The sequence below is a fragment of the Mesoplodon bidens genome (assembly GCF_964165515.1).
Source record: "Mesoplodon bidens genome assembly, chromosome: 7".
In the NCBI taxonomy this organism is placed as follows: Eukaryota; Metazoa; Chordata; class Mammalia; order Artiodactyla; family Ziphiidae; genus Mesoplodon; species Mesoplodon bidens.
In genome coordinates, this window is record NC_138164.1 from 85270544 (window position 1) to 85285486 (window position 14943).

Consider the following 14943-nt stretch of genomic DNA (forward strand, 5'->3'; position numbering starts at 1 on the left):
GCAAAATAGCTAGTTTCATTCTCAGTCCCAGAGAATGGGGAAGAAGCCCAACTTTTTCATTTCAGATTCCTCTGCCTCAAATACATCTCTCAGACATTCACATTTCTCCTTCCCTTATTTAATTCAGGTTTCAATAAAAAATTTCAGCTCTTTCTAGAGTACTTCCCAAAGCATCATTTCCACCATGATGTTCTCCTGGCCCCAAACATTATCTCCTTGCCTTGTTTTATTTTCTTTATAGCACTTATCTCTATCTGATATTAGATTTGGTGATTACTTGTTTGTCCTTTTTGTTCCCTATTATATTACTAATGCTAAAACACTACCTGGAATAGAATAGGTTTTTTCAATATATATTTATTGAAAATGACTTAATATGAACATAAATTAACAAATAGACATTATAACAGCAATAAAATGGCATGCATGTATAGTGACATCTTTTCAAATCAGCTTTAGTTTATTTTGAGACACAGCTTCCTTCCAATTACCCATTGTTTCAATCTTCCAAGGAAAAGCCTTACAAAATCTGAATAATGGTTGCTTCTCTTGCCACAGAGTTGCAAGTAATCTCTAGTTATTATTTTAATTAACTTTTTTTTTTTGAGGTACGCAGGCCTCTCACTGTTGTGGCCTCTCTCATTGTGGAGCACAGGCTCAGTGGCTATGGCTCACAGGCACAGCCACTCCGTGGCATGTGGGATCTCCCCGGACCGGGGCATGAACCCGTGTCCCCTGCATTGGCAGGTGGACTCTCAACCACTGAGCCACCAGGGAAGCCCCTTAATTAACTTTTTATAATGTTTAAGTCAAGCTATTTTTTGGTAATAGAGGTAAAATTGACATAACATAAAATTAACCATTTTAACATGTGCATTTCTCTGTCATTTAGTACATTGGCAATGTTGTGAAACCATTACCTCTATTTAATTTTAATCCATTTTCATCAGTGACGTTACTTTTTAAAAAACTTATTATTCATCTTGGAGTGGTAGAAAACTAACCCATTACATAGCAAAATGGTAAATAAAGGAAAGAGTCAAGCATTTATCTCATCATCCCTATTTAAGCTATTATATGGGGTAAACAAATAGTAGATGAGGGAAAATGAGTCTTTTTAAAAGTATTCCAACTGATAAATAAAAAAGAAAGTATTAATTTGGTATTTCACTGTTTGGAATCCCCAATGAATTAGTGGGTCTAGCCATTGAGCACGAGCAACAAATATCACAAAAAGAAAGACATCTAGATATTCTGTGCCTTGTAATAAAAGAACACAATCACATCTATAGTTTTGTCAAAGAGAGAAGAGAGAGTCTGCCCAAGCCTCTGCATTTAGCTGCCAATTTTCCAGAAACACAGAGGACAGGGAACATGTTGAACTATACCATGAGTATACAATCTGCAAAGTCCAGGCTGTGAGGAGCTCTATAGGGCAAATTCACTAACTTCTTCAAATAATAAATTGTAAGAAGTATAGGCTGGAAGAGAAACATATAGATTAAGAGATTTAAAAGACATAACAATTGTTTTTAATGGGCAAGATTAAACATAGTGTCTTAGGATACACGTTCAGGGAATAAAAATGTAAAGAAATGATAAATATAGAAGTCATGGTCATGGTTATTCTCGAGAAGAGAGAAAGGATGGTGACTGGGACAGGGCATATGTTTGAGCTTAAAGTTCTGTTTCTTGATCTGGGTGAAGTTACAAGAGTGTAATTAAAAATTCATTAAGTTCTCCCTAAGATCAGGAATAAGACAGAATGCTGTTTTTTACCACTTATATTCAACATTGTACTAGAAGTTTCGACAAGAGCAATTAGGCAAAAAATAGAAATAAAAGGCATCCAAATGATAAAGGAAGAAGTAAATCTATCTCTCTTCCCAGATGGCATGATCCTGTATGTAAAAAACCCAAAAGAATGCACAAAAATGTTACTGGAGCTAATAAATGAATGCAACAAAGTTGGAAGATACAAGATCCATGTGGAAAAGTCAGTTGTTTTATGTATATCAGCAATGAACAGTCTGAAAAGGAAATTAAGAAAATAATTCCATTTACAATAGCATCTAGAAGAATAAAATACCTATGAATATATTTAACCAAGGAGGTGAAAGACTTGTAAAATGAAAACTACAAAATGTTGCTGAATGAAATTAAAGATCTAATAAATGGAAGGACATCCTAGATTAATGAATTGTAAGACATAATATAGTTAAAGATATAAGTACTAACCAAAGTGGTCTACAGAGTCAATGCAGTCCTTGCCAAAATTCCAATGGTCTTTTGGCATAAATGGAAAATCCAATCCTCAAATTGATAGGAAATTGCAAGGGGTTCTGAATAGCCAAAACAATATTGAAAAGAACAAAGTTGGAGGACTTACCCTTCCTGATTTTAAAACTTACTACAAATCAACAGTAATCAAAATATTGTGGTACTGGGATAAGGATAGACATATAGACTAATGGAATATAAGTGAAAGTGCAGAAATAAACCCATACATCTATAGCTGATTGATTTTTAAAAAGGGTACTGAAACCATTCAATGGGGTAAGAATACTCTCTTCAACAAATGGTACTAGGCCAACAGTATACCCACATGCAAAAGAATGAACTGGGACCTCTTACTCACACCACTTATAAAAAAATAATTCCATGTGGATCAATTATACAGCTAAAATCATTAAATTCTTAAGAGAAAACATAGGGGTAAATATTCGTGACCTTGAATTAGGCAGTGGATTCATACATATAACACCAAAAACAGCAACAAATATAAATTAATAGGACTTCATCAAAATTAAAAACTTTTGAACATCAAAGGACATTCCAAGGAAATGAAAAGACAACCTACAGAAGAGGCAAAAAATTTGCAAATCATGTATCTAAGGATCTAGTATCTCAGATATATAAAGAACTCTTACAACTTAATAAAAAAGACAATTTTAAAATGGGAAAAATACTTGAATACTTTTCTTTAAAGTAGATATACAAATGCCCAACAAGCACATGAAAAGTTGCTCAACATCTTTAGTCATTAGGATATCACAAATCAAACCCACAAGCTGCCACTTAACACCCACTAAGATGGCTATAAATAATTAAAAAACAAACAAACAACAGACAACAAGTGTAATGAGGATGTAGAGAAATTGGAACCCTTGCACATTGCTGGTGAGAATGTAAAATGGCTCAGCTTTTGTGGCAAACGATTTGGTGGTTCCTCAAAAAGTTAAAGATATAATTATGACATAATTCCATAATTCCACTCCTAAGTATTACCCCCCCAAAAAATTTGAGAACAGTTATTCAAATAAATGCATGTTCTTGAACATGTTCACATGTTCAAACCAGGAATATTCACAATAACCAAAGAGTAGCAACAGCGCAAATGTCCATCAAATGATGAATGGATAGAAACATTGTGGTATATCCATACAATAGGACATTATTCAACCATAAAAGAGAATGAAGTACTGATACATGTTACAACATGGATGAATCTCAAAAATATTATGTTAAGTCAAAGAAGCCAGACACAAGAAGTCACATATTGTATGATTCTATTTACATTAAATAGCCAAAAGAGGTAAATCCATAGAGATAGAAAGCAGATTGTTGTTTGCCAGAGACTGGAAAGAGGACAGAATGGGAAGAAACTGCTTAATGGGTAAGAGGTTTTAGTTTGGAGTGATGGAAGTGTTTTGAAACTAGATAGAAAGAGGTGTTGGTTACCAACATTGTAAATGTTCTAAATGCTTCTGAAGTGTTCACTTTAAAGTGGTTCATTTCATGTTCTGTAAATTTTGCCTCAATAAATCATTTTTTCAAATGCATTAAGCTATTAAAAAACATAACCTACACCCATATACACCTCTTTATAAATTCTGCACTCTTTTTTGGAGAGGAGAAGAGAAATGAGGAGATGCTGATTCTGAAACGGTTACTTTGGACAAAGAAAGGTCAGACTCTTCCTGACTCATAGTCATTATGGTAATTATTTCATAAAATGAAGTTTCCATTTGCCCCATGTCTCAAGTTCATTCTAACACATTTCCTCTGGCGTAGTGACAGCCTGTTTAAACACGTTTCTTGTATTTTACAGACACACTTGGCAAGTGCAAGACAAAATCGATGCAAACAATGTGGCTTACACAACTGGGAAGCTAAGCTTTCACACTGATTATCCAGCCCTCCATCATCCACCTGGGGTAAGGTGAGCCTCAACATATTTTCCACAAGGCAGGCCAAGGACTAATATCCTCCTGCATTTTGAGCCTAGAAGATTATATGTTTCACTAGCTAATTTGTCTTATGTAGATCTTTTTCCAAACACAATCCAAACTCAGAAAATCTCTGTACTTAAATCCTGAATAGCCTCATATTCCCAAGGAATAGAAGATTTTCATGTTTTTTGTTTTTTGGGTTTTTTTTTACATTTCTTCATTTCTCCCTGGAAATAACTATTGGCATTTGTTGCTTCGCCAAGACATTTTACCACAGTTGTACATCTTGAGGTCTTTTTGCACATTTACCATTCCCAAGAGAGTTAAAAGAGAAAATAAAACCAGGGAACACAATGTAGAGTTTTTCCCACAAATCACATGGCTACCATTCATATCAGTTAGCTATTGTTGCAAAAAAAAAAAAAAAAAACCCAAAAAAAAAAACCCACTCCATAACTTCACAGCTTAAAAGAACAGCCATTTACTTAGCTCATGTCTTTACAATTTAATCTATGTTCAGCTGGGTAGTTCTGCAGCTGCTGAGTCTGCTAGGGACTGGTTGACCTAGGTGGTAGCTGAGGTGACTTGCCCCTGCTCCATCTGATCTGTCATCCTCTCCCTTCAATCAGCAGAATGTCATCTCTGCCATGTTTTATTGGTCAAAGCAGGTCATAAGTTTAGCCCAGATTCAAGGGGTGAGGAAATAGAGGCCACCTTTTATGGGAGAAGCTGCAAAGGTGTACTACAAAGGAGTATGAATACAAGAAGCAGAATAACCCTGTCTGGTTGTGGAAATCATCTACTCTCCCAGCTATCAGATACTTCATTGAGGAGGGGGATGTTCACCATGGAACCACAAATCCTCCAGATTTTCTGGAAGCCTCCTCTTCCACTACATTGTTACAAAATTACCATTTTACTAAACCAGCTACATTTTTACAAAAGCATCATTTTGTTAAACCAAGAAATAAATGGTCAGGAAACTACCTTTGAAAAGATATTTTGTTCCTATTTTTAGAGCTAAATGAGACTAAATGAAATAGCCACACAGAAATTTATATCTTCAAAGGTAAGTGGAAATTTGGGGGCAGTTCTCTAGCTAATGAAGGTGAAATGGGGGAAAATCAAAATTCCTGTGTTTTTCATCATATTGACTGGACACATTTTCCCTGTGCCTTTGTTACCCCATTGTCCTCATCAGTATTAACTAAGCTAGTCTAGTATTTGACTTTACGTATTTATTTTGTTGATTATAAAACACCACATGATTTCTCTGAACTAAATGACAACAGTGAAATGACCCTCAATAGTCACCTTTTTGGGTAGGGATTGAGGGGAAGTCACACAATGTGATTCGTTTTAAATGTGGTCCAGAAATTTTCTAAAACCCTGAGGGTTAAAAGCCAAACTAATCAGCTCAGTTCATCTGCCAAAGACAGGTTGGAGAAGTTAAATGGAATAAAGTTTTTAAAATTAGACTAGAAAACTAGATTCTATTTGAATTTTTAAATTATCTGCTTTTTATGAGTTTATGTTTGTTTCTGGGTTAAAATTGAAAGCCTATGGAAAAGTGATTAAATGACTTCATAAATGTCCCTGAAGTATAAGGCTTGCCATTTTCATAGCATTTTATATTATTTTTTTCTGCATTTTATATTCTTTCAAAGCATTTTTACTTATATTGCTTTATTTGATGCCTCTTAGAATTCCTTTAAGGTAGACAGGAGCCATCATGTCTTTTTATGTTAAATGACGAAATGGTACCCAGCATGGTTAAATACTTTCACAGGGTGACATCTGATAGGGAACTTGAACTTGAAACCAGGCCTCCATCAAGTTTTTTCACCACACCATAGGGATCTTGAGTTGGACTTTCTAATTACCATAATTTCTATAAAATGTTGATTATTTATAGACATTGTCATATATTACAAACTCTTGAAATACAGGAATTGAATCTTATACTTCCATAAATTTCAAGACTTAACCCAGCACCTTGCATGTAATAGAGACTTAATAAATATGCCAAAAAGAGGTTTAAAAATGCCACAAAATTGTACCAATCTCTATCAGCAAGTGCAATATCCAAATCTAAGTGACCTGATAGGAGATTTTTAAATAAAAAATGATTCCTGAAATGTCTAGATTCTGGTAAAATAATGAATAAAATGTAGCCACCTGCTTGTGCTATAGTTTAAATTTCCATTTTGAATTATTCAGGGATTAAACCAAAGTTTGAGCTCTTTTATAACAAATAAAATAAATCAATGCTCTTTTCAGTACAGATGAAATTATCTGGATAATGAGTTACCTGTTGAGAGTTCAGTTTGATCAATTTCAATCACGTGGGGGAGGATAAGGAGACATCTTTAATGAAACACAGATGTTGCTTCCTTCACTGTCTTTGTCTGGGCCAAAAGTCACATGCTGCCATAAAGTAACATTTAAAAAGAAAATATTTTGGGTTCTGAATGACTTACATGACATCAAATTTGGTTTTATACACATCAGGCGTATATTTACCTTTTGAATTCACGATGAAAATATTGTCTGGCTCCATCGTCTTTTTTCTTTCATAAGATGGCATTACATGTAAATGTACAAAAGAAGATTATTAGTTGGCCTTGCCACATGTAAAAGACATCAGCTGACCTTTTTTTTTTTTAATTTGTATTTGCAATATTCTGTGACTTCATTATGGCAGAGTATAAAAGGATTTAAAGAACACTCAGATTCTCCCAAAGACAAAGTTATGCTATTGCTTTGCCTTCTTGGAGTTTGGAAGACTTGAGTTTGATATTTCCATTTCATCTTCTTTTTAATCATGCTGTTTCACCCCTCATTGACCTGGAGATGAGATAATTCTGTACAATGACTTGGTCAGCTTATGCACATATTTTTTCAAGCTTAAAAAAAAAGGCATCAGCTTAAGAACTGAACCATTATTAATTTAGATCAGTTATCTCCTAATAGCAAAAAATAAGGTATTATCAACCTGTAATGGAAGTTTAAGTTTACAAAACACATAAACACACACACCACATAACATCAAATTAGTAAGAGTACTATAAAGGGACTTCTCCTATTACAGGAAAGGAACTTGCTGTATGAGGACTTTGAAGCAAATAGGCTGAGGTCTGAACATTAGCTTTGCCATGTATTAGCAGAGTTCTTACCAGCTGGCCAGTGTTTACACCTGACTCTCAGTTTCTTCATCTATATAATGGAGATGAAATTATCAAATTCTAAGGACTGTTGTGAGGAATTAATAAATATGCATTATAACATCATAATTTAAGATCAAGTATGTATAAAATTTTAAATATTGAGAAATTTTGTGTGGACTTGGGAGGAGGCAGAATTTGTGTTCTAGATCTGCACTATCCAATATAGTAGTCACTAATCACCTATGATTGTTTACATTGTAATTTAAGCTAATTAAGTCACACTAACCACATTTCAAGTGCACAGTAGTTGTATAGGACTAGGGACTACTATATTGGGCGGCAGAGAAGAACATTTCCATCAACACAGAAAGTTCTAATGGACAGCACTGCCCTAACCATCTACGGAGATAACCAAGCCAAATAGATATTTTCCCCACTTATACTGATATCCTCCTAGTCTGAGTATTTGATTATATTTGCCTCTTCCTTTCTACAAGAACAAGACACTGGCTTTTATTTTTATTTTATTCAGTAAAGAGGAAGTTTTAGTTTATAGTGTTAGTTTCTTTAAGCTGAATAGTGTTAATTTCTTTAAGCAGAAAAATTACTGTCTAAATTTAGGTATTAAAACTTTAGGTATTCAAAATCACTCACCCATGCTGACTTACCAAAAAGAATCATATAACCAAGGAAAACAAATCAACTCCATTCAAAAGAATATTGTTAAAATATTACTACATTTAGTTTTTCAAAATGAAATAATGTTAAACATTTTTCCCTAACTCTTAGTAAAAGTAACTAACACTCCTTTTGGTTTCTCATTCCCAGTGTATCTTGGGCTTATTCATCCTCATAGCCACATCCTTCCTCATTCCCTTATCATTATGATTGAACTACTGCATTAGATTCTCAAGTAGTTACTCTCTCACTAGTTCCCCCTCCCTTAAAAAATGTACCTCTTGTCAACATCACTAGACTAATAATTTCCAACTCAGTCTTGACTACATTACTTCCATATTCAAAAGACTTTAATAATTCCCCTCTGTGCACAAGAAAGTCCAATATCTTTCATCTGACATCCCAGACTCTCCCTGATGAAATCCTAGATTATCTTTCCAGCTGGATCTACTATTCCCAGTTGTGACCCTTTACTGCAGCCAAATTTTTTGAGACCCAGTGAAGTATGCATTTCTGCATATCCATCAACACTGCCATCTGATTAGCTCTTGCCATTCCATTCTATGTATCCAAAATTTTATCCATCCTCCTTTGCCCATGTTAAATCCCATCTCCTCTGTAAAGTCAACACAGAGTGCTCACTCAAAAGATCACTGCTCTTATGATCTGTGCCTTTTGTTTACTAATGAACATTATATGCCTGTGCTCTTGTCTTCAACTGTAACAATGTTTGAACTATAAATTATTGATTACAAGCAACTTTTTCTCCCTAACCCCTTTCTCTGTTGTCACCAAAGAGACAGATATAAAAGGTTTGCTGATTTTAATTCAATTACTTTTATGAATCTTTCCTTAAAACTGTCAAAAGTGTTAAGTGTATACCATTTAAAAACATAGTTCTCTGTTGCTTTTCATAGGTTCAGCTTCTGCACTGCATAAAGCAAACAGTCACTGGGGGTGATTCAGAAATTGTAGATGGATTTAACGTATGCCAAAAGCTCAAGGAAAAAAATCCTTGGGCATTCCAGATTCTGTCCTCCACCTTTGTGGACTTTACAGACATTGGAGTGGACTACTGCGATTTCTCCGTACAATCCAAACACAAAATTATAGAGTAAGTACTGTTTCTAAATGTCTCAGAGCAGTAAAACTGTTGACAGCAAAGGCTTCATTAACCTAAAGTTTAAACAACAGAAAAATTCAGTTAACTCCCGAGCTTTAGTTTTTATTAACTGTTTAATCCAGTTCTTGAATGAAAGAGGAAAAAAGAACAGTATCACCATTAAAAAAAACTCTTTATCAAATTCCCTGTTCTTAATCAATATAAGAAAATAACTAAGACTTCATGTATTCTTCATTTTTTAAATATAAGTTCTACAGAGTTATAATCAGTGTGATTGTATGCTAATCAGGACCCTTTCAGAAGTGAAAAAATATAACTCAAATTAGGTAGGTCCAGGAGTTTAAAAATATCATCTGATATTGATCTCTTTTTTTCCTTCACCTCTTAGCCAACATATTCTCTGTGTTGGCTTCATTTTCAGAGATAATCAATAGAAGCTCCAAGTTTTCATTGTTATTAGAGCTGGTAATCACAGCACACAGAAAACACTTATTTCCCAATAGCTAACACAAAGATGTAGATTCGCTGCTCAACATGTGTTCAAGTCTATACTGGAAGCAATCACCATGGCTAGGAAGTCAGAGAATTCTGACTGGCTGTCCCTGGATCACATGCTCATCTTTGGAGTAAGGTCAGCCTCACATGAACCAAAACGGCTGAGAATGAAACAGTGACATCTCCCCAGACTGATACCCAAAACTCATATGTTCCCTACACAGAATGTTTTGTGTGCTTTTTTCATTTAACATTATTTCACAATAATTTTTCAAGTATCTACAAGGGCTACACATTTATTATCTTATATGAGAATTATCCTACATTGTATTTCTAGGACGTTTTATTTAATCCAACCTCAGTTAATGAATGCTGGGGTGTTTTCCAATTTTATAACTGAGTTTGTATTCTTCTTTTAGGAGAAATAACCACATAATATGAAAATAAACTCATTTAATAAATAATCAAATCCTCAGTATACTAACTCAGCTTTCTAATATACACATATGATCTTCATTTATTCATTCAACAACTATTTACTGAAGCCAGTCACTCTTCTTGGTGCTTGGGATACATCAGTGGACAAAACAAAGATTCCTGCCTTCACGTAGCTTACTTTCTAACAGGGGAGGGGAGAATTAGGAATTTTAAAATAGATGAGTAAATTGCAATGAATGTTAAAACATCTTAAGTGCTTAAGAAAAAAGGAAAAGTAAGGCAGGGCAGGGGAATCTGTAGAGCCAAAGACTTAGGGAGGACAAAATTTGTATCATTAAATAGTGTGTCAAGGATAAGTTTTACTGAGTAGGCAATATTTGAGCAAAAACTTAAAGGAGTGAAGGAGTTTGTCCAGAAGATGAACAGCTAGAGAAAACTTCCTAGGATAACCCTAAGAAGATGCTTGGTGTGTTCAAGGGACAGCAATGAGGCCAATGGGGGGATAGTATTACAAAAGGAGACCAGGTGGGGGTAAGTTTATATAGAGCCTTCCTAGTCATTGTAATAACATTAGCTTTAATTCTTAGTGAAAAAATGGCTTGCTGGAAGATTTTGACCAAAAGAGAGGCATCTATATTTATATAAAGTCATTACATTTTAAATGGATCACCATGGCTGCTGTGCTGAATATAGTGTTTAAGAGCAAGGACAGAAGCAGGAAGACCAGCTTGGAAGCTCCTACACAACCAGAGGTCAGAGATGAGGGTAACTTGAACATGAGTGGTCCAGGTGGTGATAGCAGCAGTATGGAGAAGGGTGTGCTTGGGGATATATTTTGCATATCGAAACAGCATATTTTCATGACAGATTGAATGACGGTGTGAGAGAAAGATGTCAAAAATAAATCCTAGTTCATAATAACATACCCTGAGAGGTAGGTCATTGAGGTGGGAAAATGATAAACTAGCTCTTGAGATTCCCAGTTTTAACAGGACAACTTTCACTGTTTAAAAGTTAACTTAGAGGGCAGACAGCAGAAGCAAGAAGAACTACAATCCTGCAGCCTGTGAAACAAAAACCACATTCGCAGAAAGATAGACCAAATGAAAAGGCAGACGATTATGTACCAGATGAAGGAACAACCTAAAACCCCAGAAAAACAACTAAAGTAAGTGGAGATAAGTGAACTTCCAGAAGAAGAATTCAGAATAATGATAGTGAAGATGATCCAGGACCTCGGAAAAAGAATGGAGTCAAAGATCGAGAAGATGCAAGAAATGTTTAACAAAGACCTACAAGAATTAAAGAACAAACACCTAGAAAAATTAAAGAACAAACAAACAGAGATGAACAATAAAATAACTGCAATGAAAAATGCACTAGAAGGAATCAATAGCAGAACAACTGAGGCAGAACAACAGATAAGTGACCTGGAAGACAGAATTATGGAATCCACTTTTGCAAAACAGAAAAAAAAAAACCAAAGAATGAAAAGAAATGAAGACACCATAAGGCACCTCTGGGACAACATTAAACAAACCAACATTCACATTATAGGGGTTTCAGGAGAACACAGAGAGAAAGGACCTGAGAGAATATTTGGAGAGATTGTAGTCAATAACTTCCCTAACATGGGAAAGGAAATAGCCACCCAACTCCAGGAAGCACAGAGTTCCAGGCAGGAAAACCCAAGGTGAAACACGCTGAGATACATAGTAAACTAACTGACAAAAATTAAAGACAAAGAAAATTTATTAAATGCAAACAGGGAAAAACGACAAATAACATACAAGGGAACTCCCATAAGGTTAACAGCTGATTTTTCAGCAGAAACTCTACAAGCCAGAAGGGAGAGGCACGATATATTTTAAGTGATGAAAAGAAAGAACGTACAACCAAGATTACTCTATCCAGCAAAGAACTCATTCAGATTTGACGGAGAAATCAAAAGCTTTACAGACAAGCAAAAGCTAAGAGAATTCAGCACCATCAAACCAGCTCTACAACAAATGCTAAAGGAAATTTTCAAAGTGGGAAACACAAGAGGAGAAAAGGACCTACAAAAACAAAAACAAAACAGTTAAGGAAATGGTAATAGGAACAGAGATATCAATAATTACCTTAAATGTGAATGCATTAAATGCTCCAACCAAAAGACACAGACTAGCTGAATGGATACAAAAACAAGACATATACATATGCTGTATACAAGAGACACACTTCAGACCTAGGGACACGTACACACTGAAAGTGAGGGGGTGGAAAAAGATATTCAATGCAAATGGAAATCAAAAGAAAGCTGGAGTAGCAATACTCATATCAGTTAAAATAGACTTTAAAATAAAGAATGTTACATGAGACAAGGAAAGACATTACATAATGTCAAGGGATCAATCCAAGAAGAAGATATAACAATTCTAAATATATATGCACCCAACATAGGAGCACCTCAATACATAAGGCAAATGCTAACAGCTATAAAAGAGGAAATCAACAGTAATACAAAAATAGTGGGGGACTTTTAACACCTCAATTACACCAATGGCCAGATCATCCAGACAGAAAATTAATAAGGAAATACAAGTTTTAAATGACACAATAGAACAGATATATTTAATTGATATTTATGGGACATTCCATCCAAAAACAGCAGATTACACTTTCTTCACAAGTGCACATGGCACATTCTCCAGTATGGGTCACTTACTGGGTCACAAATCAAACCTCGGTAAATTTAAGAAAATTGACATCATATCAAGCATCTTTTCTGACAATGACACTATGAGATTAGAAATCAATTACGGGGAAAAAAACGTTAAAAACACAAACACATGGAGTTTAAATAATACGTTACTAAATAACAAAGAGATCAGTGAAGAAATCAAAGAGGAAGTCAAAAAATATCCAGAGACAAATGACAATGAAAATATGACGATCCAAAACCTCTGGGATGCATCAAAAGCAGTTCTAACAGGGAAGTTTATAGCAATACAATCCTACCTCAAGAAACAAGAAAAATTTCAATTAAACAATCTAGCCATACACCTAAAGGAACTAGAGAAAGAACAACAAACAAATCCCAAAGTTAGTAGAAGGAAAGAAATGATAAAGATCAGAGCAGAAATAAATGAAATAGAAACAAAGAAAACAATAGCAAAGATCAATAAAACTAAAAGCTGGTTCTTTGAGAAGATAAACAAAAATTGATAAAACATTAGCCAGACTCATCAAGAAAAAGAGGGAGAGGACTCAAGTCAATAAAATTAGAAGTGAAAAAGGAGAAGTTACAAGGGACACCACAGAAATACAAGACATCAAAAGAGACTACTGAAAGAAACTCTATGCCAATAAAATGGACAACCTGGAAGAACTGGACAAATTCTTAGAAAGGTATAACCTTACAAAACTGAACCAGGAAGAAAGAGAAAATAGGAACAGACCAATCACAAGTAATGAAACTGAAACTGTGATTAAAAATCTTCCAACAAACAAAAGCCCCGGACCAGATAGCTTCACAGGACAATTCTATCACACATTTAGAGAAGAGTCAACACCCATCCTCCTCAAACTCTTCCAAAAAATTGTAGAGGAAGGAACACTCCCAAACTCATTCTATGAGGCCATAATCACCCTGATACCAAAAGCAGACAAAGATACTACGAAAAAAGAAAATTATATACCAATATCACTCATAAATAAACATGCAAAAATCCTCAACAAAATACTAGCAAAGAGAATTCAACATATTAAAAGAATCATACACCATGACCAAGTGGAATTTATCCCATGGATGCAAGGATTCTTCAATATATGCAAATCAATCAATGTGATACACCATATTAACAAATTGAAGAATAAAAACCATATGATCATCTCAATAGATGCAATAAAAGCTTTTGACAAAATTCAACACCCATTTATGATAAAAACTCTCCAGAAAGTGGGCAAACAGTGGGAACCTGCCTCAACATAATAAAAGCCATATACAACAAACCCACAGAAAACATCATTCTCAATTGTGAAAAACTGAAAGCATTTCTCTAGATCAGGAATAAGACAAGGATGTCCACTCTTGCCACTATTATTCAACATAGTTTTGGAAGTCCTAGCCATGGCAATCAGAGAAGAAAAAGAAATAAAAGGAATACAAGTTGGAAAAGAAGAAGTAAAACTGTCACTGTTTGCAGGTGACATGATACTATATGTCGATAATCCTAAAGATGCCACCAGAAAACCACTACAGCTGATCAATGAATTTGGTAAATTTGCAGGATACAAAATTAATGCACAGAAATCTCTTGCAATCTTATACACTAACAATGAAAGATCAGAGAGAAAAATTACAGAAACAATCCCATTCAGAATTGCAAAAAAAGAATAAAACACCTAGGAATAAACTTACCTATTAAGGTAAAAGACCTGTACTCAGAAAACTATAAGACACTGATGAAAGAAATCAAAGATGATACAAACCAATGCAGAGATATACCATGTTCTTGGATTGGTAAAAACAATATTGTGAAAATGATTATACTACAAAGCAATCTACAGATTCAATGCAATCCCTATCAAATTACCAATGGTATTTTTTTACAGAACTCAAACAAAAAATCTTAAAATTTGTATGGAGACACAAATGACCCGAATAGTCAAAGCCATATTTAGGGAAATAAACAGAGCTGGAGGAATCAGACTCCCTGACTTGAGACTTTACTACAAAGCTGTAGTAATCAAGACAGTATGGTACTGGCACAAAAACAGAAATATGGATCAATGGAACAGGATAGAGACCCAAGAGGTAAACCCATGC

General features: G+C 34.7%; 1 protein-coding gene across 2 annotated transcripts in view; it reads left to right on the forward strand.

The window, feature by feature from the left end:
- BBOX1 (gamma-butyrobetaine hydroxylase 1) overlaps positions 1 to 14943 on the forward strand; it is a 76393-nt gene that overhangs the window by 47297 nt on the left and 14153 nt on the right. For both annotated transcript variants that reach the window (XM_081239627.1, XM_081239626.1), the window contains 2 exons: positions 4112 to 4217; positions 8995 to 9191. In XM_081239627.1, coding sequence (XP_081095753.1) covers positions 4112 to 4217; positions 8995 to 9191 — 303 coding nt within the window. The remainder of the gene's footprint in view (positions 1 to 4111; positions 4218 to 8994; positions 9192 to 14943) is intronic.